This window comes from Prionailurus bengalensis, chromosome F2 (genome assembly GCF_016509475.1).
Source record: "Prionailurus bengalensis isolate Pbe53 chromosome F2, Fcat_Pben_1.1_paternal_pri, whole genome shotgun sequence".
In the NCBI taxonomy this organism is placed as follows: domain Eukaryota; kingdom Metazoa; phylum Chordata; class Mammalia; order Carnivora; family Felidae; genus Prionailurus; species Prionailurus bengalensis.
Genome location: NC_057353.1, coordinates 74,779,415 through 74,804,847, shown reverse-complemented (window position 1 = coordinate 74,804,847; position 25,433 = coordinate 74,779,415). Strand labels below are relative to the sequence as shown.

Here is a 25,433-nt window from a genome sequence, read left to right as displayed (position 1 = left end):
AGGAGGGGGTGGAAAGATCCAGTTGGCTGGCACAGAGATAATGGAGTCGGGGTGGGGGACAGGGAGTAAGAAGGACTCGTGGGAAGTGGAGCTCTCTTGTCCCCTGGGCAGTCCTCTCTTCGTCAGCCCCAAGATGCCATCAGTGCTCCAAAAATGGAGTCAGTGCTGAGTTTTCCTTTCCTTTCCTTTTCCTTTTCTTTTCTTTTTATGTGGCACCAAGGCATGGGAGTCCCAAGACAGAAGTGAGGACACCTTGAGTTAGATAAATCAGACCCATTTCTAACTACCGTGGCCCACTCTATCCTCATCCTTTAATTATCTTAGCCTCTCAACGCCGGAAGAGATGTCAGACCAACCCCAAGTCTTCCCGACGAGGAGCCTGCGGCTCAGAGATGCAGAGATTGGCCACAGTCATGTGCAGTCAGCAGCAAATGGGCATTTGACTCCTGACTCCAGCTGTCCTGAGCCCTCTTTAGAGCTCTCCTACTGCCCAGTGTGACTGTCATGTCCGTGCACTTGGGTGTGGGCTGGGACAGGACCACAGGGTGAGTGGCAGTCAGTGAGGGTCCCTGAGCATCTCCACAGGAAAGCACTTCCAAGGGCCTCTGAGTTCTCTCCAGAGTGACCCTGACTCTGAGAATATGGTCACCGCAATGCTTCCGTTGACTGAAAGCCCGCTGATACACATTATCCCGTGTAACTCTTCCGAAGGGGGCTTAACTCTTCCCATTTTCCAAACGGCCCCCTCGAGGAAGTGCAGGCGCCAGGCTTTAAGCTGGGCTTGTAAGATGCCTACCCCGCCCTGGAGGGTGGACTCACCTTGATGTGTGGACGGATGTCCACGTCGCAGGGTCGCAGGGTGCAGAGGCGGCTTTCCTGCTCAGGCCAGCACCGGGTGTTGACGTTGGAGATACGAGTGGAGACCCCCAGGCCGCAGCTGGTGGAACAAGGACTCCAGGGGCTCGTGTAGGCTATGCAGTTCCTGTGCCACGGCTCCACCTCACCCGTGGCCGCTGTGGATATAGGGACCGGACTCCCTGTGAGTCGCCAGACGCCATCAGCCACTCCGCCCCACCCTCAGCGCCCACAGGGTCCGGGACCCTGAAGCTTCAAGAGGAAAGAGGTGGGCTATCTCCCCCCACTCCTGAAAGGGCAAGTTAACTCCTAACCCCGCCCCAGGGAGAGGAGGATCTGCTCTGGGCTCCTCTGCTTCTCTGGAAGAAAGATCATCTTTAGAGACAGGTGGACCAGAGTGCAAATCCTGCGTGACCACCTCCAAGCTGTAGGGTTCTGGGTAACTCACTCCGGGCCTCGGTGTCCTCGTTGGAACAGAACACCTGCCTTCCAAGGAAAGGGCCTGTTTACTGAGTGCATATCAGGCACCTGCAAGGTGCTATCCCTGCCCCTGCAGAGATCAAGTTTATTTGGAGAAAGTCAGAGGGAGTGTCTATCCCCTAGAGCCTAATAGCTAATCTGGGTGATGCTGAGGGCACAGTGGTTAAAGAGACACACAGGCTTCAGAGCCAAATTGCCTGGCTTCAACTGTGAGCATGGCCACTTAGCAGTCGGGCAGCTTTCGAGAAGCTAACCCCACCTCCATGCCTCAGGCTCCCCACTTGCAAAGAGGGGTTGACGCTAGCATTTCCCTCCCAGGGCTGTGGACAGAAAAGATGGGTCCGCGCCTATGAAAGCCACAAGCTGTCTCTGGCCCTTAGTAGACTCTCAGTAAACACGAGCTTACGTGGTTTCTTGACTGTCAACTAAACACCAAGTCTCGGATGGTTCTATCCATGTGTGCATCCCAGCATCTAGAACATGGTGAGTGCTCACTTACTCTCTGAGTAATGGAAAAATGGGCTAAGCTAGAGGGGGAGGCAAGGAAAAAGCCAGCAGGACAAAAGAGAGGTGCCACAGAAAGACGGAACAAGATATACAAGAGAAGCCTCAAAGAGGAAGCCAGTCCCGCCCTAACACACGTGCCCACAGGCAGGAAGACAGAGAAAGGACCGGGCAGAGGGGGGAGAGGAGGAAAGACAGATGGTAGGGCAGGGGAGCGGGGGAGGGGGAGAGAAGGAAGGCGGGGGAGGGAGGCTGGTTTGCAGTGGGGAGGACGGGAAGGAGGGGGGAGAAGAGTGATAAAAAAATGGAGAGGGGTCAGGGCCGGACACTCAGCCCGTCCAAGTGAACAGGTGTGCAGGGAACGGGATGGGTGAAGGCAGGAAGGGATGAGTGAAGGGGGAGCTTTGAGAGGCAGAAGAAACAAGAAGAGGCAACTAAGGACAGAGGACAGGAGGGCTGGGATGAGCTGGGGGTGGGAGCACGGAGGAGGGAGGCGGAGGGACGGATTTGCCTAGGAGGATAAAAGGGCTTTGGTTTCTGGGTCGCCCACTGGCAGGCAGGGGCTCTGCTCGTCCTGGGTCAGAACGGGGTCACTGGGCCACGTACAATGGGCAGCCAGCCAGTGCCCCTCCCCCTGTGACCCTTGTGTGGCTCTGCCGGTTGGGGGCCGCGGTGGGACGATTGCCTTGGGCCTGCTAGGAACAGAGCACGGCCAGCCCAGGCCCCTCCGGAGAGGCTCTGTCCCCCGGAACTGCGGGGAGGGGCAGGACCACTGGAGGGTGGCACCCGCTGAGGGCACACAGCCTGGGGGGACGTCTCTATTTTCTGGGCTGGTCCCCTGGCACTCCCCCCCCCACTTTCCTGCTTTCCAGTTTGTTCTCTGAAACATCTTCTTCACCTAGTTCTGCAAAACCTCTTTCTCCTGTTTCTGTCCTGCCTCTTGGATTCGCCTGTCTCAGCTTTTTCTCTCCCTGGCCTTGAATGGTGGTGTTTCCGGGGCCACACCTATGGTTCTCCACCTGGGCGATTTTGTCCCCCAGTGTCCAATGGCAATGTCTGCAGGTATTTTTGGTTGTTACTCCCTGAGAGGCAGGTGCTGCAGACATCTAGTAGGGAGAGGCCGGGGGTGCTGGTAGACACCCCACAATGCACAAGGCAGCCCTCCCCACAGAGTCTTCTCTGGTCTGGGATGTTGTCTGTACCAGGGTTGAGAAACCTTGCTCTACACAGTCTCCCTGAACAATCTCAGGCACTTACAATTGTTAGGAAACCATCAGTACCCTTGAAACCCCAGACTCTATTGGCATCTCTTCACTCTTTCATGTCCACTTGTCTGGCAGATACTTTCCTTCTAGAAATATCCTCATCTGCTGTCTTCCATGTCATCAGCTGCTCCTGGTTTTCCTCTTCTATTCCCCACACTCTGTCCCTATCCCCCCTCAAATGTCAGCCCTCCCAGACCTCTGTCTCACTCTACATATCATCCCTGGACCATCGTACTCGCCATCGGCAGCCCCAGGTGCATGGCTTCCAGAGCTCTCTCTGCAGTGGATTGATGCTATGACCCCGGTCCTACTCCTCATGTAGTGCCTCTCACATCAGTACCTTCCTTGAAATCTCCACCCCAACTGCCCTCGCTCAGATCCTCACTGGCCCATCCATCCATCCATCTGCCCACCCATCCATCTGCCCATCCATCCATCCGTCCATCCTTCCACCAATCTATCCATCTATCCATCTACCCATCCATCCATCTGCCCATCCATCCATCTGCCCATCCATCCATCCACCCATCCTTCCATCCATCCATCCATCCGCCCATCTATCCATCCATCCATCCATCCATCCATCCATCCATCCATCCATCTATCCATCCGCCCATCCATCCATCTGTCCATCCATCCATCTATCCATCCGCCCATCCATCCATCTGTCCATCCATCCATCTATCCATCCGCCCATCCATCCATCTGTCCATCCATCCATCCATCCATCCATCCATCCGCCCATCCATCCATCCATCCATCCATCCATCCATCTGTGCATCCATCTGTCCATCCATCCATCCGCCCATCCATCCATCCATCCGCCCATCCATCCATCCATCCATCCATCTGTGCATCCATCTGTCCATCCATCCATCCGCCCATCCATCCATCCATCCATATGCCCATCCATCCATCCAACCGCCCATCCATTCATCTGCCCATCCACCCGTATGACAAATATCGATCTGGTACCTGAGAAGTGGCTGACGTGGGGCTAGTCCAGGAAGCAGTGTTAAAACAAGTGGGCCCGTCCCTCTCCTCCTTTTCCAGGGCTTCCTCTGGCTCACCTGTCCACCTATCCTCCATAGTGAGGCAGAAGCCACCTACCCCCTCTCCCTCCCTTGCACCTTGTGTTCATGCTTCTCCTCCTGGGGGCGCACACACACCGTTCCTGCACCTCCACTCCCCTACCTAATCTCTTAAGTACGATAACAATGACTCCCGTGTATCTGGCTTTGTTCTTTATAAAGCTCTGCCTCATTTTATGCTGCGAGGACCCCATAAAACAGATGGGACAGATGGAGAAATAGGGTCCCGGAGGTCACGCAGCTAGTGGGGCGGTGCTCTGGGACTGGGACTCAGCGCGTGTGCCAATGACAGTGGCCAGGGCCCCGCCCCCCCATCCCCCGTCCAGTCCCCTCTCCCCAGAACCCACCTAGGGCGCCTGTGTGGCGCTGCGCTGTCTTGCGCGGCGTCGTGGCGCCGTCGTCGCACACCCACTGCTGGCAGCAGCGGCCGGGCACGCTCACCCGCCGGGGGCGGCGGCACCAGAGGCGCGGGGGGCGCGCGCGCACGCACAGGGGTGTGCAGCCCACGGCGCCGTCCACACACGTACAGTTGTACTTGCAGTTGGGCTGGAAGGACTGGCCGTTGGTGTAGCGCACCCCGTCCAGGACGCAGCCCACGCCGACCACCTCTGCAAACACACACAGCCTCCGCTCGGGTCAGGCCCAGTGGGCTCGGCGCCCCCATGTGGACACCTCCCGCCTCTGGACCTGTCCCAGCCCTCGGGGAGCACCGCGAGTGGGCGAGGGCGGGCAGGCAGGACCACCGCAGGGTGGGAGTGTGGGGTGCGGCTCAGCCATCACCCGCTGAGTGACCCCCAGGGGCCAGGCTGGCAGCCGGTGAGAAGCTAGAGCATGGCGGGCGCAAGAACCTATGCGACCCATCCGGTCCCACCCCCAGCATGTGGCACAGAGCCTAGTACTGACAAATGCCTCTAGGGTCATGGTTCTGAGAGGGCCAAGTGTAGAGCCAATCAGAACACTTTGAAACAAAGATTCCACTCATTCAATGCATATTTATAGAAGGTTCTAGGCACTGGAGATTCAGCAGCGACCAAAACAGACAAAACCATGCCCCCATAGAGCTTACATGACAGTGGGGGGTGACACAGGAAAGACGGATCACACGGTGTGTTGATGGGCACCAGTGCCCGGGAGAACAGTGAAGAGGAGGGGCGGCTGGGGGATGGGGGGCAGTGGCTGATTCAAGTGGGCAGCCAAGCCTCACCCAAGTGATGCGGCTTCGGCAAAGACAGAAGGAGGTGAGGACGGTAGGCGGCACAGGTGTCGGGGGAGGAGCCTGCCGGGCGGGGGAAGGGCTGCAGGTGTCAAGGGCCAGGTGGGAGCAGTCCCGGGACGGGGGCGAGGGCTTCCCTGCAGGCTCAGAGGAAGAGGCAAAGCTGTTAGCACCTGGATACCTGGGATCTATTCGAGAAGTAACTGGTGACTCAGCTCTAGGAATCACGCCGCCCAAGAGCACGCGCGGCGCTGGATGGTGAGCAGAGACAACAGGCAGAAGGGCGGTGTGGGGAGGCCACCCCAGCAATCCAGGCCAGCGGTGGCTGTGCTTGGACCACCCCGGAGGAGGGCTCAGCTTCTGGATGTGCTTGGAAGGAACAGCTGCCGATGGGATGTGAGGAGCGGAGGAGAGTCAGGAATGACTCCTGCTTCTATGACCTGAGCCCCGGAAGGGGAGAGGTGCTCTGTCCTCGGAGGAGCTGGCTTTGGGGTGAGTGGCCTCGAGGGTTCTTCGTGAGACGGGAGATCGCAGTAAGCAAGTTCAAGGGCCCGGCAGCGGGGGTCGGGGGCTGCTGGGCCTGGCCAGCGCTGCACCCCCCCCCCCCCCCGCCCCTTCCACCCCAGACGCGTCCCGCCTTGAGGACAGCGTCTGGAAGTGCAGGCAGAGAGCTCCCAGGCAGCAAGAGCGCGCACCCGAGGAGGGCTGGTTTGAAATCCGCGGTCTGACAGAGCATCTCCGGGGTTGGCCTGCAGGTGGCCACTGATATAATAGCCCTGGCATCTCCCAGCGCTGCCCGCGGTCACCTGACCTGCTCGGTGCCAGGCTTCCTGGCATTGCTGATTTCATCCGAGACTGGAAACACCACCCACCGCCACCTTCGTTTTCACATCTAGCAAAACTGAGTCTCCGTGAAGTCACGTGCCGAAGGCGGCCCGGCTAGACGCAGAGCCTCAGCCTGTGGGAATGTTGGCGCGGCTGCTGTTTTTCCTGGGAGGAGATCGTGCAGGGAGGAGGCCCAGAAAGGAAAGGCGCTACCGCTCGCTGACCATCTATCTGATCTCGTGCCAGGCACCATCTGATGTGTTATCTCATTCAGTTCTCCCGGGGACTTCACGAGGAGAGTTTTATTCTCCCCGTTTGGCAGACGGGGAGGTCAAGTGATTCATTAGCTCAAGGTCACCCAGCTGGTGAAATGATAGAGCTGCCCCTCCAACCCAGGGGAGCGATAGCCCCACAGCCCATTTCCTTCCACCAGGCACCGGTAAAGGAGGGGAAATGGGGAAAAACAACAACAACAAACCCAACCAAAACAAGGCGAAGCGGAGGAAGCCCTGGGTGAATCACTCATCCTTTTGCTCTGAGTCACCCCCGGCCGCGCCCTTGCACCCGGAAGGTGGGGGCACGCGTGCGCGCGTGTGTGCACGCGTGCGCGTGTGTGGGCATGATGGTGGAGGGGGGAAGGGGCGTGCTGAAACCTGGTCTCTGCCCTTGGGTGGGGAAACTTTGCAGGGACAAGGCAGCGCCGGGTGCCAGGGAGCCCTTGGCCCAGTGGCTGTCACCACCAGCTGCACGGAGGCACCAGCTGGGGACCTTTCAAAAATTCTGACCCCCGCCCTGTGCCCGAGATGATGGGACTCTCTACTTTTATGGTTATTTTCCGGGCCTTAGTATTTTTTTTAAAGTAGGCTTCATGCCCACGGCAGAGCCCAACTTGACCCTGAGATCAAGACCTGAGCTGAGATCACGAGTCGGATGCTTAACTGACTGAGCCACCCAGGAGCCCTTGACCTTTGCAGGTTTGAGCTCCTCGGGTGAATCCAGTTTGCAGTCAAGATTGGGAACCTTGCTTCTGAAAGCTGTTCCCAGTCTCCTGGGAGTCTGGGACCGGTGGGGGATAGTGGCCCTGAGCAGCCTGCCCACCGCTGGTGAGAGCGAGAGTAGGGGTGTATGAAAGATGTACGGCTGGGCCCACAGCAGACTCTAACGCGCCCTCCTCATTCACTTGCACGCTAATGGGAAGCTCACCACCTCCTATCTAATCTCAGACTTTGCAAGCACAGCCATGGCCTGGTGAGCCTTCCTCTTACTGAAGGACCAGCAGGAACTCAAATCCCTTGTTCCACACTCCAGGCCTTCACGTCCCTCACCCACCTCCTACTGGAGCGTCAGCTGCATGGGAACAAGGACAGGGGCCATGCCTTGTTGTAACTCCACTGTTGGATTATCACCCACCTGTTCATAACTATGTGAACGAGTCAGTGGATGGATGGATGGGTGGATGGGTGGGTGGATGGATGGATGGTGGATGGGAGGTGGGGTGGGCCCTAATCTGTATTGTGCTCTGACCATGTATCAGGTTCTTGACGTCTCAATCACCCAAAGATGTAGGCCTTATTTGTCACATTTTCCTTGATGAGGAAACTGATACTTCAAGGGTTAAGTAGCTTGCCTAGTGACACCATATTAGTTATGGCGCTGGGGTTCGAACTTAGATTGTCCAGCTCCAGAGACCACGCGTGAGCTTTCTACTCCCTCGCTGTCCACACTGGGGAGTCTGAGCCTGCAACGAGGCTCCTCTGAGGATGACCATGGACAAGGCTGAGATAATTTCTACAAGGGAAAGTTAAAACAAATCAAGTAAAGCAATGACCCAGAACAGCCGGTCACATTTGAGGCTTTAATGCGGTCCCTTGTTTATTCTCAACAACTGCATGAGGTTGGTTTGATCAAGCTCCTTAAGTGATGTGCCCAAGGTCACGTAGCCAGCAAACAGCAGGGCCAAGATTCAAAAACCCAGGTCTGTCTGCCTGTAAATTTCACGATCCTTCCAGCAAACCACACTGCTCTCAGGCCTGACCCAGCTGCGTTAAATGCAGAGTAATGTTTGCACAACCAAAATAGCCAAAGAGTATAATTCAGAGGTCACTCTTTGCCCACAGAAGTATTTAGTTTGGCCCACAGAGTGTTTAAAAAAAATTTTTTTTTTGGAACATGTCGCCAACATTTACAAATTATACACAAATCCGGATTTTTGGATTCTCTTGAAGACTGAGCAGCATGGACAAGTCCAAGCTCACTTTTCTGCCTGGCCACGGTGGCTTGTGCCCGGGAGCTGTGACCTCTGGTAGCCAAAGCTTGCATTCATTAATTTGCTATAGTTCCGCCTTTCTCTGAGTTACATGTGCCAGTGCTGTGATTGCTTGTTGTTATGACCTGCCTTGTCTTGGCCTCGTTACACGCACACCTCCATGGACAGATTTAACCCGTCTTGGGGACCACCCATAGGTTGAGTTGACCATGTGCCCAAAAACTGTCTGTGTAAAGGGACCTCCTCTTTCTTCTTCTCGCCCTGAGGTGCCTTCCTCTGTATGGCCATCAGACGTTGGCCTCTCCTCTTTCTTGCCTTGGGGGGTCGTGAACTCAGACACCATGGCAGCATTTCTGGGAAGATGTTTGGTAGAATACTAGTGAGGGGTGTGTGTGTGTGTGTGTATACACACGTATGCATGCAATGTGTGTATCTGTGAACGTGCATGTGTGTGTGGTGGGGTGGGTGAGTAGTTAACATCTACCTGGACAAAACAATTCCCTGTGCACTTACGTTTCAAAAATAGGGTTTCTTCTGGTACCTCCCGTTTTGGAATGTTACAGTGGACATGAACATGTAAAACCTCTCAGAAGCTCTGTATACTTGTTCAACATTGTTTATTCTAGTGTCTGCAAACCGATGCGACCAGGGAACCCTTGGCAGGTGGGATATCTATTAAAATCTGTGGACCAGTTTTCTTTCCAGATAAAAGGAGAGGGAATACGCAGGGGCTCATGGTGAGGGGGAGCTAAGAGGCTATCGTGAGCAAAGGCAGGACCTGAGATACAAAGAGATAGGGGGTGTGTATGGATTGGGAAGGCGGTTTTCCGGGCCTCTGGTGGGGGAAAGGCAGGCAGGAGAGGCAGTTTCAGGGCCTGCACCCTCTCTGGGTCCATGAGAGAATGTCTATAAAGATGGGGTGCCTGGCACATAGCAAGATGTCAGTGCAGCTTTAGACATTAGAGTGATAACAGTGAACTGAGTTCCCTTTTTAATGACCTGGAATAGCAGCTTCCAAAAGGGGAAAGAAGTGATGAGACAGTCTCATATAGCTGGAAGGGATTCTAGTGGAGGAAGGCTCAGCCAGCTTTCCTCACCTGGGTATGGGGAGAAAACTATACAACTGTCTCTCTCTATAAGCAGTCTCAGAGTTGGGTATGCATGAGAATCACCCGGGAAACTTGTTAAAGGTGCAGACACCACCTTCACCTCTAGAGAATTCTACTCAGTATGTCTGGGGGTCGGGCTCAAGGGCAATGTTTGTAGCCGACACATCAGATGATTCTGTGCGGGTGGCGCGGCAAGGTCTCTTTGAGCAAACACACTGTTTTGTGGGGCTAATAATGAGTCTGAATAAAAGGGGGCAAAAAAAGTAGAAGGATGGGAGAATCGAGGGTGGTTACGTGGAAAGCTAAAGGCCGATGACTTGCTATGATAGTTGAAGCATGAACCGATGACAAAAGAGTAGACAGTGCTTATAATTAACCGTGAGGCACAGGTAGGATTGTTTGATGTGGAATTATGCGCATAACCCTCATCAACAACCCACCTCAGGAGATACAGTAGATTAGCTGAGGATGAGAGCCTGTACTACGCGTGAACATGTAATTGGGTGCATATGGGGTCACAGTTATGGAGAAGTCTTGCTTCAGCACTAAGGGAGGAAAGAGGTTCTTGGGTTTACGAGGCTTCGTGTAATTTTTCAGAAGTTAGGCTGCTGCGTCATGATGCCTAGTTACCTCTTTTCATCATGCTGGGTCATGTATTTTGGATAAATGCTTAGATGATTCAAGCTAAGTGACTATCATTCCAGGTAGAAACATGAGATCAGAAAGTCCTTGTAAGGAAGTCCCTGGGAACAATAAAGGACATGATAGAGCACTTGAAGAGCAAACAAACAACAAACAGTTGTTTTCCCCCAGCATGAGGATATCATAGAGACCAAGGGTAAAGAAAAAGCAAAGGCGATTAGAACCCCAGGAAAACCAAAAAGCCTCATGAGAAAGGAAATTCAAACAAGTACAATATCTCATGCTTCAGCAACATTGTTTACTAGTCAGAATATTGTAAATACTGACTATTGTATAACCAAAAATTATGAAAATGATACTGGAAGATAGGGGATGTATCAGGTGGTATTGAGGAGTTAAGTCATCAGCTAACATGTAGGAACATTGAGGGGTTATCCAAAATTGGCATTTTAATCCAATTAAGTTACCAGAGAAGACATATATTACATAGTGATAACTACCAGAAGAAAGGGCTAAAAAGTTAAAAGTGACTGTAGTTACAGAAGGAACATGGGTGTATAGAAAGGGATGATTGCAGGCTGCTGGATTTGATTCTTTCAAGGTTAGTGGATTTTTAAAAACCATATTATTTAAATTTAGAATATTACTGGAACATCTGGAACTCTGATGGGTTTTGGTACCTCTGGGAGGCATAGGCATCCCACAAAGTGTCTACCACTAAAAGAATGAAAACATGCTTAGGTCTTTCCTGGTGGCTCCCTTCCCCCAGTCAGCCGTGGATGTAACTCCCAGCTGGAGAAGAGAGAAGGAAGCCAGGTTCTGGAGGCAAGTGGAAGGCAGGCGTCCCTCCCTCCTCAAGAAGGGCCTGGCTTCTGACCTCTGATCATGGACTAGAATGGCGGGGGTGTGCAGGAGCCTCGCCAGGGAAAGGGCTATAGGTGAGGGCTAGAGCCGGGGGTGCTGGGGGCTGGCCAGAAGGTAGGGAGGGTCTCACTTACGTGCACACACTCCTATTGCGTACCTCGGGCGGTCCCCACTGTAATCGCAGTAGAGGCCCCGGTGGGGGTCACAGATGGCTGCCTCTGTGCAGTTGTCCCCAAGCTGCTGAGCACACATTTTACAGCATTCACAGCCGTCTGTGATGAGGCTGACCCCCAGCGGGCAGCGGGGTGGGGACGGCGGGCACTCACATGGCCACTTGCAGAACTGGGGGTGTGAAGATGTATCCTCCAGTGGCACTGGGGTGAAGGCCATGGCCGTGGGGGCTGGAGAGAAGGCCTGTGGGGGAACAGCAGAGATAAAGGACTGCCAGGCAGGGGTTCAAAGCCCAAAGGGCTAGCGATCACCTTCTCTTCTTCGTGGTGTTAAAAGGGATACGTAAAATTATGTCTTTCTACCCTGTTTTTGAGAGCCGGACATCTCCTTTCCCTTCAGTAAAGCAAACAGGAAGGACCGAGGAGCCAGGGGGTCAGAGAAGTCGAGCCAATTTCCTCAGTCTCCCTGCTGGAGGAGGTGGGGCCCAGATTCCATGTCAGAACTCTGGCCCCACTAAGCCTCATGTGTGTTTCCTTCCCTTCTCGAGCTCCCCATAACCTGGGAGGGCACTGAGCCCGTCTCATTTCACGGATGGGGAGCTGAGGCTTTGAGGAGTGAATGCCTTCTGATTAGTCAGATTGCAAGGCGCGGCCCGTATCCTACTGCCTTGCCTCTGCGGCCCAGAGAGCCACCCTCTTCACTCCACTGAGTCCTTGGCAGCTTGTGGGGTCAGGTGACTCATATCTGACACCAGGTGTTAACCAGCTGACATTATTATTATTATCATTACTGCTGTCATCGTTATTATTTTTTCTCTGAGCACCAGGGAAAGGCTACGGGGTGCGGGGGCTGGCTCTCCCTGCCCCTGCAGAGGGGAGTTAGCCCCTGTGGCTAGTGTTAGGCCTGCAGAGGGGAGTCCCCCCCCACCCACGTGCTTCCCAGGGCCCCCTTCCCATCCCCCGGCCCACACGTTCATCTTCATCCTGAAAATATGAGGGACACAACACCGGGAAGCCGGGAAGGGGGGCGGGGACAGGTCCCAAAAGCCATCCCAGGTGGACACAACGGAAGGCGGCTCTGGGGTGTCTTTGAGTTTGGGAGCTTCAAGCCGCCTGTACCTCTGGGAACCAGTCACCTTCCCACCTCCTCTGGCTCTTTCCCTGAACCCTCCCTCTTCATATGGGAGGAAACTGAGGCCCCGGGAGAAAGGGAATTGCCTGAGGACAGAGAGCGTGCCGCCAGCTTCTGGCCATTCTCCCACCCCCAGGCCAGCGTGGTCCCTGCTGGGGAGGACCCCATCCAGGACTTCTCAGCCGTGACTCCAGAATTCCAAGGTCAGCAAAGATGGGACCAGGGCTTCTGTGAGGGGCCAAGGTGGGGCTGGTGAGTCCCCCGGGGCCAGTCCCTCTATCTCGAACCCAGGAAGCCTTGCTCTGTGGAACTTAGAGATCTGCATTTCTTCCTTTGAACAGCACATGTGGACAGATTCAGACAGATTCGTCCTCCCTTCTCCCGAGGAGGAAACTGAGACCCAAAAGGGCAGACGGACGTGTTCAGGGTGACACAGTATGGGTCAGGACCGAGATACACGCGACTCTTGTGACTCTTATTTCTATGTCCTTTACGTTTGCCTTCTGGGTTCTTGTAGTTGCACCCCCCACCCCCCACCCCCAGCTGAGCCAGCTCACAGCCTCTGTCAAGTGTTAGGCATTTGAAGATGAACTGAAACCTTCTCTGATTTTGGAGCACCCACAGCTTCGGGGAGAGACCGACATTAGAGGGGGGTTATTACAATGCAAGCCTGTATGCAGAGTGCCGGGTATCCCAGGGGAGCCCCGGGGGCTCTCGGGAAGGGCAGGAAATGGCTCTGTCGAGGGGAGTGAAGTCCACCTCGCTGTGTGGACCAGCGGCCAGGAGAGATGATCCAGGTTGAGGTGCTGGATGGGCGGGGCTCTTGGTTATGGCTTTGGCACATAATAGGTGCTGCAAAAATCGATTTAACAAACGAAGGGCCCTTCAAAATCAAATAGGCAGACCTTGATTTGAGGCTTTCGTCACCTCTGGGTTTGGTTTCGGGGCTCAGTCGTGCCCTTTTCTACCGGAGGGACATAAGTTTCCCTGCCCCTGCTTGCTTTTCCTCATAAACACAGTGCGACACAGTAAAACCCCAACCCCCCTCATCAATAAAGCCAACCGGAGGTACGTACGCATATTTACCTCTTCCTGACTCTGTGGAGAGAATTTCCCTCATCTGTCTGTGACACTAGAAAGCTCAGAGCTTCGTAAGCAACTGTCTCAGGGACTGTCTCTGACCCGTCCCCAGGCCCTCAGGTCACACACACTCACGCACACGCACACACGGCAGAGGAAACAAAAAGCCCTGTCCTCCAGGAAGCCTTCCATGCCTCCCCCAGACGATGTTCGAGGTGTTCCTTCTCTACTAGAATGTGAGCACTGCAGGGCTTTGTAAGTGTTGCCTAGTGGACTGGGTGCACAGGGGACTGTTGACCCCAGGGGCTTCGGTGTCCCTTGATTTGGTGTCCCATGCTCAAAAGCATGACTTCTCCTTTGCATTTCTTGGTTGGGCATCCTCTCCCACCCCCACAGGGCTCGGCACAGGGCTTGCGGGGAGCATAGGGCTCACTTTGAGCTGAGGGGGGATTGGCTATAACCTGGCAGGGACCCTTCTCCATATGGTCACCTGGGTCTCCAAGTTAAGGAAGGAAGGAAAGAAAGAAAGAAGGAAGGGGAAAGAAGGAAGGAAGGAAGGAAGGAAGGAAGGCAGGCAGAGGGAGAGAGGGAGGGAAGGAAGGAAAGAAGGAAGGAAGGAAGGAAGGAAGGAAGGCAGGCAGAGGGAGAGAGGGAGGGAAGGAAGGAAAGAAGGAAGGAAGGAAGGAAAGAAGGAAGGAAGGAAGGAAGAAGGAGGGAGAGAGGGAGGGAAGGAAGGAAGGAAGGAAAGAAGGAAGGAAGGAAGGGAGGGAGGGAGGGAGGGAGGGAGGGAAGGAGGAAGCCTCCCTTTTAGTACCTACCCGGAGCCCCGGGGCACACAGCTCCTTGAGGGAAGCCAGTTAGGGGACGTGGGGCTGCCAGGGATGGGCTCTGGGCATCTTTAACCCAGTCCTGGCTCTTGGCGCCATCTGCTGGTGGGAAATCTCCTAGTCCTCAGTCCAGAGGAGAAGGTACCCGGAGTGCATGGGGGGCCTGAGGACTCCCGCATTTGGTGTGAAACCCCCTGAATCCTTGCTGCCTTGTCCAGCGTTGACACCACAGGGGTTGTGCCTGCACACCCCTCCTGATGATTAATTCTGTGTGTGTGTGTGTGTGTGTGTGTGCAACGCAGGGAAGCAGAGGGGTGGCAGGTGGTTCCTGCCCTCGGGGGTGGACCGTTGAGTTGGGGACATGTGCATCCGCTCTTTCGCGCATTCTACGGAAACAGATGCTTCGCGAACACCTACCACGTGCCAGGCTTTGTGCAAGACTCGAAGGAAGCAAGGGTGCATGACACACAACCTTCTTCTCACTAACTGACCACCCAGGAGGCCAACAGACCTCAGTCTCCTCCCGCCTCTTGACCGCACCCTGCACCAGCTCCCCACGATTCTCCCTGTGCCCCAGATGCAAGCACATGGGCACCTTCTCATAGATGACAATGAGGTCGCTGGGCACAAAGATCAAGGAGAGCCTTGAATGCCTGGCTAATGTCTCAGGCTTTTGGATGGAGTCTGCTGCGATGATTTGTTGAAGGATGTTAGCAGGAGAAAGATGGGGGCACAGATGTGTATTTTAGAAACGTCACCCTGGGCTACGTCTAGTCTTTGCAACATACTGTCCAAGAGACTCTGGGAGTTCACTTGCTGAGCCTTGGTTTTCTCTGTTGTAAAATGATGTTCTTACGACTAGATACCCCCACCCACCAAGGTTCTGGGCCCAAGCACCACGCGGCTAGAGCTTCTGGCTTGTCCTACCCAGTCCATTCCATTGCAGACCACAGCTCTGGTGGCCGCCAGGGGCCAGTCTTGAGCCAGGTCTCAGTTATTGTGGCCTTGTCTTCCCCACAGCGGTTGGTATCGCGATCTCCATTGTGTATGTCAGCAAAGGGACTTGTTCATGGTTAACACGCAGGAAGTGCTAGAATTTGACTCAAACCCAAATCTGTTGGGTCCGTGCTTGTCCCACTACCGTACGTGGAGAATTTTCTAATGGAAGGAAATCAGTTATAAGGTAGTGAGCGCGCTGCCAGTGGAGGTAATCAAGAAGCATCTGGACACTCCTCCCGGCTGGGGGCTGTAGGAGGGTGTCAGGCCTTCCAAAGCCTGTCATAGAGCAGGTGTCAATAAACATCTATCAATAGAATGAATGGAAGAGTCAATGTACGTTGCCCCCACGACACTGTCCTCCCTTGAGGGCGGGAGCCACGTACTGTCCATTTCCCTGTGCACATGCGCACACACACAGGCCCTTACATCGCAGCTAGTATCCACTGAGTGCTCACCTCTCAGTGGAGAGGTTCTTCTGCCCCCTGTCATATGGTTCCCTCAACAAATCACAAGGCAGGCCTACTAATTGTCCCCGGAGCAGAGGAAACGGAGGCTCAGTGAGGCCGAGTGGCTGTGAAGGCCGCACAGCTAGTCGGGGGGGTTGGGGGGCGGCTGGGGCACATCCAGGATGAAACTAAGGTCTGCCTTACCAGGAGGTCTGGAGCCCCCGGCCCTTCGGCCGTCTTCAGTCACCCCCCGCAGGAAAGACCGAGCTCCCGTGGTCTTTGGGAACATGCTCCCATCGGACCTAACCAAAACAAATATCCAGAGGCTGGGAGCTCCCGGAGAGGCTGTGGGGATCCCCGTGTGAAGGGTCCGTCCCTTCAGGATCGCACTTCGTGGCACCCGGAGACCTCCGGCGCCCGTGTCATTGCCAAAGCTGAGGCCCGGCGGCCCGGCGCCCTCCTTCAAAGTCTTGCTTCCTGCATGAACTCTAGCCCGAACTACCGTCCTGGGGCCGAGCGGGCAGGAGAGATCAGGAGCTGATAATTGCTGCTGAGCCGGGGGTGGGGACCAGACTGAGCCGGGCTTAGGACCGGACTCGTTCGGAAGGGCCCTTGAGCGTTCCAGCTGGGACGCACCTTAGAACTCCTCTTTGACCCACCTGCCCATTTGAAGCCGGACGTGAAGCCCACGGTTTCCTTTCGGAAGGATCTTTCCTGGGCACTTGCAGCGGGGCGGGCCCCGTGCTGGACGGGGCTGGCGCGGTGGGTCCCTCAGATCCCCTGTCCTCGAGGGGCTTGGTCTCACTGTGCCGCCTTTCCAGGCTCTTAATTCCCAGACCTTATACTTCCAAGCCAGGGGCGCCCGCAGCCGATCGTGGGGCCCAGGCAGGCGAATTTGATCATTATGCCGGGCATCTTCGGCATTAAATATGCCAGATACGGTGCTGAGCGCATTCCGTGCATTCGGTTAGTACTAGAAGCCTCATACCAACCCTTTGTGCGACAAGCACTCCACGCCCTTAACCGGTGGGGAAACTGAGACTCAGGGAGGCCAGGGAGTTGCCCAGGTGCACGGGCAGCGACTGGCAGAAGGAGTGAACCTGCAGGGTCTGACTCTAATCTCCGTGCTTGAAGCCTCCGGCCTCCCTTTGAATCACCACCAAAGCCACAGTCCCCCTCTCTCTAGGACTTCCCCTTGGGGGCCGAGGCTCTTCCTGGAACCCCAGGGTGCGTGGCTGGGCCCTTGGGACCCCCTGAGGCTTTTGCCAAGCTCCCACTTTCTTTGGGTTTGGCAGCCTCTCCCCCTATTCCCCAGAACCCACAGGAGCCGGCCCCAAGCCCTGCCCCCTTCCCCAGACAGCTCGGACACACCCACTACAAACAGAAGCGCTTCGCTTCCCACGGCGGTTCCCAGACTTTGCTGCCTGTCAGAACCACCCGGAGGCTTGAACAGACACGGGTGGGCGGTCAGGGTCCCCAGATATCCCAACTTTTCCACGGGGTTCTACATGCAGCAGAGAACAGCGAGCCCACGGACCCTGTTAAAATACAGATTCCCGACCCCCACCTCGAATGTTCGTCCGAACACTTCCGTTGTTTATAAGCCCCCCATGTGTGGTATTTCGTTACAGCTTGCCTGAATGGGTGAAGACCGTGTCACTCAGCCCTCTCGACAAAGAGGGTGGTCACTAAGCAGGTTAGAAGAAATCGATTGATCCCTTCAGTTGTACTATTTACTGGACAAATTTAACCTGATGAAAACTGGGGGGGGGGGGGGGAATGAAAGCCCCTGTAGGAAATGCTGCAAAAGTAGTTTTGAGATGCTGTTTAGAGATGAGGAAGAACTGAGACCCCTGGCTGGCTCGGCTGGTTCAGCGTCCGACCTCGGCTCAGCTCACGATCTCACGCTCCGTGAGTTCGAGCCCCGCGTCGGGCTCTGCGTCTCCCTCTCTCTCTGCCCCTCCCCGGCTCATGCTGTCTCTCTGTCTCTCAAAAATAAATAAATGTTAGAATTTTTTTTTAAAAGATGAGCAGGGACTATGGGTTTCAGGGTGTTTTCCAGCCCTCAGGCACAAGTCAGTGTTCGATTTGACTCGCACGTCGGTTTTCCAAGAACGCCGGGCGACAGGCAAGGGGGCAGGAAGTGGGAGGCTGGCCGTGGCGGGGAGGGGCGCCTAGGGAACTGAGATTTCTCTTGATGATAAAGTGGACCCCACCCCCTTCTGAATGTGAGTGTGGTTCATCGGTGACAGGGACACCGGGGTGAGAGGAAAGGGCACAGCCTCAAGACTACCGCTCGGGGTGGTGAGGAATGTGATGGGGTTGAGCCCAAGCTGCCAAGGACCCCCGTCACGGGGGTTTTCAGGGATGAGCTGTCTCTTCCCGCCTCTTCAGTCCCCGGCACCGTGCCTGGCTTGCCTTGGGCAAGTGCTCAGACCACTGGAAGGGATGGTCCTACAGCCTGGCTCAGCCGCATTTGGGAGGCTGCACCCAGAGGCTCCACAAGGGGGCAGGCTTGAGACAGAAATGGCGTGAGCGGACCCCAACGGTGTTCTGGGGGGGCTTCAGGAAGGGGCTGCGCTGCCGGGAGGCAGTTTCTGTTCACCCCTTCACTGAAAAGAGGGCCCTGAGGTGGGGGAGTAGAAGAATGTGGCCCCCTGTGGCCTGGGCCCACCTGCTGTCCCCACCCCATTGTTCTCACATTTGGTACCCCTGATGGGGCAGTCACAGTGTAAGTGGGGGACACCTATTTCCTGAGCTCCTTGTAGGAGAGAACCCCTAGGGATCTGTACCCCTGTTCCCAGGGCGGGGGGGGGGGCTGCCCTGCAGGGGAGGCCTGTCTTCGAAAGATCTTAGTTTCCCAGCCCCTAACGTCACCTGGCCTGAGTGTGGGAGGACCCAGCACTGTCCAGAGCCCTCCAAGCCCGTCTCTGGCTCCGATGGCAGGATTTCCAGGGAATAGAAGGCCCCGCGGCTGACTCAGCACTGGCCAGGCTGCGTGTCGTGGGATGTGGAAGATCTTTTGAGATTTTTTGCTAATCGGCTTTATAAGCATGCAGTCTTGGGGCGCCTGGGTGGCTCAGTCGGTTGAGCGTCCGGCTTCAGCTCAGGTCACGATCTCACGGTTTGTGATTTCGAGTCCGCATCTGGCTCTGTGCTGATGGCTCAGAGCCTGCAGCCTGCTTCGGATTCTGTGCCTCCCTCGCTCTCTGCCCCTTCCCTGCTCACACTCTGTCTCTCTCTCTTTCAATAATAAATAAAGGTTTAAAAAAATGTATAAGCATGCAGTCTTGTGAGTTTCTGGGGGGCGGATCTCAACTTTATATGACAGGGTTGAAGGGTTACTCCACGGAGACCTTATAGCCCACAAAGCCTAGAATATTTACCATCTGATCTTTTATAGGAAGCGTTTGCTGTCTTCCGGGACAGAGTGACAGTACTGTTAATGACCGCTAACCCTTGGTGGCACACATGTCGGGGGCAGGCGTTCGTATCAGCACTATTCGTGTTAACGACTTCAAAACCTGTTCGTCCTTGGGGCGCCTGGGTGGCTCAGTCGGTGAAGCGGCCGACTTCGGCTCAGGTCACGATCTCGCGGTTCGTGGGTTCGAGCCCCGCATCGGGCTCTGTGCTGATGGCTCAGAGCCTGGAGCCTGTTTCGGTTTCTGTGTCTCCCTCGCACCCTGCCCCTCCCCTGCTCATGCATGCCCTGTCTCTCTCTCTCTCTCTCTCTCTCTCTCTCTCTCTCAAAAATAAATAAATATAAAAAACTTTTACAGAACCTATTCATTCTTTGCGGGAGACATGTGTACGCATTTACCAAAGTCGGGAGAGCCATACGGGCTCTCTCACCTGTTACCAACTTCAACCACAAGTCCTTAGTCCTTATTCAAATTGCATTGATTGTCTCCAAGGTTTTTTTTTTCTTTAATCAGATGGTTTCTCTGAATCAAGATCAACGCAAGGTCTACATGGGATTCTGCGTTTCGCCTTTTATGCCTCTTTTATTCATTTACACCTTACGTAAATCATTTTATCCTCGCGATAACCCTAAGAGGCGGGCTGCTTTTACGATCATCTTCCCCAATTTACAGAGGAGTGAACTGAACCACAGAAAGGTCGGATAATTTGCCCAAGGCCACTAGCAAATGGCAGAGTTGGGATTTGAACCCAACGGCCAAGCTGCGCAGGGCCTCAGCAGACTCTAAATGAGGGCTAGGAGAACATGATAAGAAGGCCAGGGGCAGAGGCATGGGAGCAAGGAGTGAGTGCTCCTTGGAGGAGGCGTTCCTTGCATTGTGTCCTTAAGGATGAGTGAGAATTGACCGGGAGGGCAGAGAGAACGTCAAAGCTGAGGAACAGCAGGAATAAGGCCATGCGGGTGGCAGCGATGTGGCACAGGAACGACCAGGGTCAATACTGGGGTTTAGGGTTCGGAGCTATGGAGATGGTAGGCTGGGGCCACAGTCAGAGGACCTTAAGGGCCATGCCTGGGACATGTGCGTCCCCCGGGGGAAGGAGGGGTCTTTCCTGAGTCAGCCACCCCACGGTGTCAGGTGATGATCCAAACAACCCTGTGAGATCAGCCCTCACGGTCTCAATTTGACAGACGGGGAAACTGAGGCCCACAGAGGTTAAGAGACACGGCCAGAAAATTACGCACTCACTTCTTCTGACTCTGGGTCTCACAATCCTCCACAGACCTCTAAGGGACCCTTCTCTTGCCCAATTTCCAGTTCATGTGATTCCCCCAAAGGAACTGAGAGCCTTCCATGCCCCAGGCCTGGAAGTGACGGTGGCCATGGGGTGAGCAGGGAGGGGGCCGGCCCTGGAGCATAGCCAACACAGACAAGGGTGGAAGAAACTGCCATCTGTTGAGGTCAGACCTGTTCCAGGGAAGAGGGAGTTTCTGCCTGATGGGGTGGGAGAGGCGTCTTCAGCTCCTAGGCCCGTGCCTGGAGGTGGGACGCCCTGGGTTCCAGCCCCGGGCTGAGACTCATGGCCTTGGATGAGCACCTGTCTCCCCCCCCCAAAACACAGGGCAGGTTGGGATGAAGGCAACCCTCTAGAGCCTTCCAATGCGCTTGGCTGGCTGAGCTGGGCCTCTGATAAGGTGGTTCCTCCCTCCAGCATCCGGAGCCTGACCTCAGCTCCCTTCCGTCCTCCTGCATTGGGTCCCCACTCAGGCTGGGAGGACAGACACGGGCGAGGGGCTGGCACACAAGGTCACCCCTGGGAGCAGGTCCCGCCGGCCCCGCACAGGGAATAAGGTGGGGGTTTTGAAGCTCGGATGGCATGGGGAATCGGTAAAACTCTGCCTCAGTTTCCTCCTCTGTAAAGCGGGGGCGATAGCAGCTCCTACCACGGAGAGCTCACCTGTGGACTAAACGAGGCGTGGGGGGCCCCGGCTCACGGTGAGGGTCCAACACGGGGTGATGCTTCCGGTTGTTTACGAGCGGAAGTTTGCAAGGGTCAGGACACAACTCCTTGGAGTACAGGGGCCAGAAGCAGCTCTTCAGGAAGTCAGCAGGCGTGCGTGTGTGTGCATATGTCTGTGTGTGTGTGCGTGTGTGTATTCCCATGTCTCTATGTGTGTGTATATGCCTCTGTGCATGTGTGTGCACGTATATCTGTGTGTGTGTGCACTTAGGTGTGCCCGTGCCTTTGTGTGCGCGTATGCCTGCGTGTGCACTCGTGTACGCCCGTCTCCATGTGTGTGTATATGTCTGTGTGCGTGTGTGTGTACACGCACATGGAGGCTGTAGGATTACAGGGCAGCAGCAAGAAGGATGGATAGGCGGCTGAGGCCCATCAATGCGGGACCCATATGGCTGTTCAGGGACTCTCCACGGGGCCTTGCACCCCCCTCCCCACTGCCAGAGCACCTGGATGTTCGCTGCCCCATTGGTGGCCCCCCAACCTCGTCCTCTGCACGTGCTCGGTACCTACCCTGCCTTCTCTCTCCAGCCACGAGGGCTCTGTGGGCCGGGCTTTTCGAGTCCATTTTGCAGATGAAAGCCTGAGGCCCAGCTGGGAAGGGGCAGTTCTGTGCTCAGGAAGGAAGTCCCCCCTTCAGCCCCCTGAGTGGTCAGGCCCAGGCCCTCTTGTCAGGTCCCTTCCTTGCTTCCCTAGCATAAAGCCTCCACCAGAAAGTTCAGTTTCGTGCCTTCCCTGCCTCCCTGTCCCCTCTATACAGAGCCTGCCCCGCCCTTCCGGTTTTCTTCACTCATTCATTCAACCAACAGGCATGCATTAGGCCCCTATGATGTGTACCCACGGTGACAGCCGAGCTGAGCGGGGAAAGTTGCAGGTCTAGAAGGGAGAAAGCCTGAGCGAGGCCGGGGGGTAGGGCACGGCACATGCCAAGGCCCGGGGGTCTGTCCTTGCGGGAGGAAGGAGTGTGAGGAAGGGTGGCTCGTACGTGGGGCGAGGCCCGCAGAGAGCTCCTCTTGAATGACGTGTTTCCTTCCACCTGGGCAAGAACACGGAAGAGGGGGAAAGGCATTTTAGGCAGAAGGAACAGCAAGGACATGTGCACAGGAGTGAGGTCACACGAGTATTTGGGAACGTGGCCCTTGAAGCAGGGGAGGAGGTGAGCGAAGGCAGTCCCAGAGGATGAGGCTGGAAAGCAGGCCTGGCGAGACTCAGAGGAGCAAGTAAGGTAGTATTCAGGCAGCACCCAGCTGCTCCAGGCTCTGCGCCCAGCTCCTTCCCTGGCACAGTGACATTCAGAGAGCGTAAGTCCCTGTGTCACAGGAAACTGAGGCTCAAAAAGGTTGAGTAAGGTGCTCAAGATGGTCCCCTTTCCACACGCAAGCTGCACGGTTTACTCCAGATCATTCTGATTGCCATCTCCTCCCTCCAAGCTGCGTGTGGGGACTTAGACCTCTAGGCCGCAGGAAACCCCTGGAGGTACCGTAGGGAGGGCCCTGCCCCCACTGACAGCTGGGAGGAGTGGCGGATGGAGGCACTGGGAGGGGACATAAGGGCGGATGGTGGCCCCAGCTCTCTTAGAATATTCTTCTAGCCTTCACCCCCTTGCGCATTCCTGCCCTGGGCAGCCGCATGGCACACGCCCTTTCTCTCACCTACGAGACACAGCGCAGGATTCCCAGAGGGGCTGGGCTGGACCCCTCTCTTCCTCTTCTTAGGACCTGGGCTCTCAATTCCTTAACCGCCCCCTCCTACCCCCACCAAGGCTCAGCAGATCCACCCTTGATGTCCCAAGCCTGGACTTGCCTCCAGGCTGGGGTCCTTGGGGTGGGTGGGCTCAGCTTGTGTCCCATCCCCTGGGATATTCATTATTCACGTTTTGAGAGGCCTGGTTCCTCCTCCTCTGCTTCTGTCTCCCTCCCCCCACCCCCTGCCTCTCTCAGAGAGGAAGAGCAGGAGGGCAGATTAACAGAATGTCAAGGCTGGAGGAGGGACAGGTAGGATTTTTGAAATCAGGTGTGCGTAAGAATCACCAAGGTGCCACTTAATGTGCACGATACCTGGGGGCCTCTGCCCAGGAATTCAGGCTCAGAGCCCTGGAACTGGTGTTTTTCTCCTGTAGCCTTCTGAGCTTCCCCTCAGATTCCTCACTGCAATCCCGTCTGCTGGGGTAAAAGCGTGTCTCCAACACGCGAGCCTTCCTTGACCGTGGGGACAAAGGTCACAGCTTCTCACCGCATCTCTGGAAATGGGAAGGGGTTGGGTGCCCAGCAAAGCTGTCAGCATCCATGTAACAGTAAGTGGACGGGCTATGAAAACTGGGGTCGGTAGCAAGGGACTCGGGGTCGTAAGGCCTAAGTCTCGGCTACAAGCATCGTCATTCACTGGCGTCTCGACCATCATCACCATCGTCATTAGTATTTCTCTCTCCTCTGTGATAATCCAAATGTGTTCACTGACTCCCTTGAAATGTCCTGGGAAGCTCGCCAGGATGTGAAAACCTTGGGAGCTTCAAGGAGATCAGCTCAGCGCTGAGCCCAGCACAACCCACCAGGAAGCCTGCCCCTCCTCTTGCCCCCCCCGGGGCCCGGCCTACGGTCTTTATCAAGCCCTGCTCATTTGCTCAGACCTGTCACTTCTCCGCAGCCAGTGCCGCAGCTCAAGCTGGGAAAGGGAATCGGTTCCCCACTTCCCCTTGGGGGTGCTGCGGCTTTCTGTACTTCATCTGTATTTCACTCCTTAATCATCTCGATAACCCGTGGAAGCAAGTACAAATATGCTGTCTTTTCACAGATGAAGAGACGGGCTCAGTGGGAAAGCTGGGTTGGGGGGGAGGGTAGAGTCCTCAACATCTTTCCCTTTCCACCGATGAAAATCCATCTACGTGCCCTTGTGTCTTGCCCGGCCGACACCGTCTCGTGAAACACCATGTGTGCCGTCTACGGAATTCTATATTTTCTAGGAGCCACGCTGGAAACTAACAAGAAATCAGTGAGCGTTAGCTTCGTGTTTCTTTAACCCCATATATGAAAAATATTCTCATTTCACCGTGGGGTCAGTAGAAAAATTACAGGGAGAACTGTACGTCCCGTGCTCACAGCGGATCTTTGAAAGCTGCTGTGTGTTTTACACCCTCAGCAGGGACGAGCCACGTTTCAGGTGCTCGGTGGCTGCATGTGGCCAGTGGCCACGTTGGACAGTGCCGGGATGCTGCTGCCTGCTTCACAGACGTGGCCTGCGAGTGAGCTGCTGTGTGCAGAGTGCTTAGGACCCTACGTGCAGGACCCAGCAAGCACCTGATCGGTGTCTTCTGCCTTCATTACGGATCAGCGCTGCCGAGGCATGGGGAGCCCCGGTGGCGTGGACTAAACGAACGTACAACGTGCTGAAGTCTCGCTCTTGGGCATCTGTGGCATCATATGGTCCCGGCTCCAAACCTCCTTCCTCCCTTTGCTCTCCTGGCTGTGCTCGGCAAGCCTCCCACCCCCTCTCAGGGGCTAAGCCCAGCCTGGGCCATTGTTGTCTCGATTTCCTCGCTCCCATCTGGAAACCGCAACGCGCGCAGCAGCCCCTCCCTGCGGCCCAAAGAGATGGCCCAGGTTTCCGGGCGGAATCCCAGGCGCAAAATCCCCGTAGGGAGCTGAAGACAGCCTCCCGGCCTGTGGCGGCTTTGCTGGCGTGGGGCAGGGGCCTCTGCTAAAAGCTGGGGGAGGTGAGTCGGCACACAGGTCCCCGGAGGTAGTGCCCGGGCCGCGGTCGGGGTCTGGGGCTCCAGGGAGCACTGCTCCCACGCCCGTCCGGGAAGGCCAGGCTTCGCCGAGCGCCCTCGCCGGTTGGAAAATGCCTGTCCGTGCCGCGCTCGGGCCCCCGACGTCCCTGGCAAGCGGCAAGCGGGAGGGGCCGCAGCCGGGAGCAGAGCGTCTGAGCAGGGGCCTGGGGTGGGGTTTGAAGCGCTGGCTCGGAGCCCAAGCTACGGACGGGAGGCATAAAGAAGGCCTGTCGTTTCTGTTCTCACACTGTGCAACGGGGCATGTGCCACGTCCCGGGCCACCCTGCTCGGCGGCGGGTCCTGGAAGCGAAGGACGGACTTGCGTTTCACGCGCAGCGCGTCCCCCCCCCTCCCCCCAGTTAGGCACGCGAGCGCGCACACACCTCGGCGATTTACACCCTCGAACGAGCCACGATGTCTAACGCACGCGCACACACACACCTGTGCACGCGCCACGTACATT

General features: G+C 55.9%; 1 protein-coding gene across 1 annotated transcript in view; it reads right to left on the bottom strand.

Moving 5' to 3' along the window:
- The window catches only part of CCN4 (cellular communication network factor 4), a 34,067-nt gene that overhangs the window by 5,093 nt on the left and 3,541 nt on the right, over positions 1-25,433 (bottom strand). The window contains exons 2-4 of the mRNA XM_043601825.1: positions 11,249-11,528; positions 4,543-4,803; positions 820-1,013 (exon numbers count right to left, since the gene is read on the bottom strand). Of these exons, the coding sequence (XP_043457760.1) occupies positions 820-1,013; positions 4,543-4,803; positions 11,249-11,528 (735 nt within the window). The remainder of the gene's footprint in view (positions 1-819; positions 1,014-4,542; positions 4,804-11,248; positions 11,529-25,433) is intronic.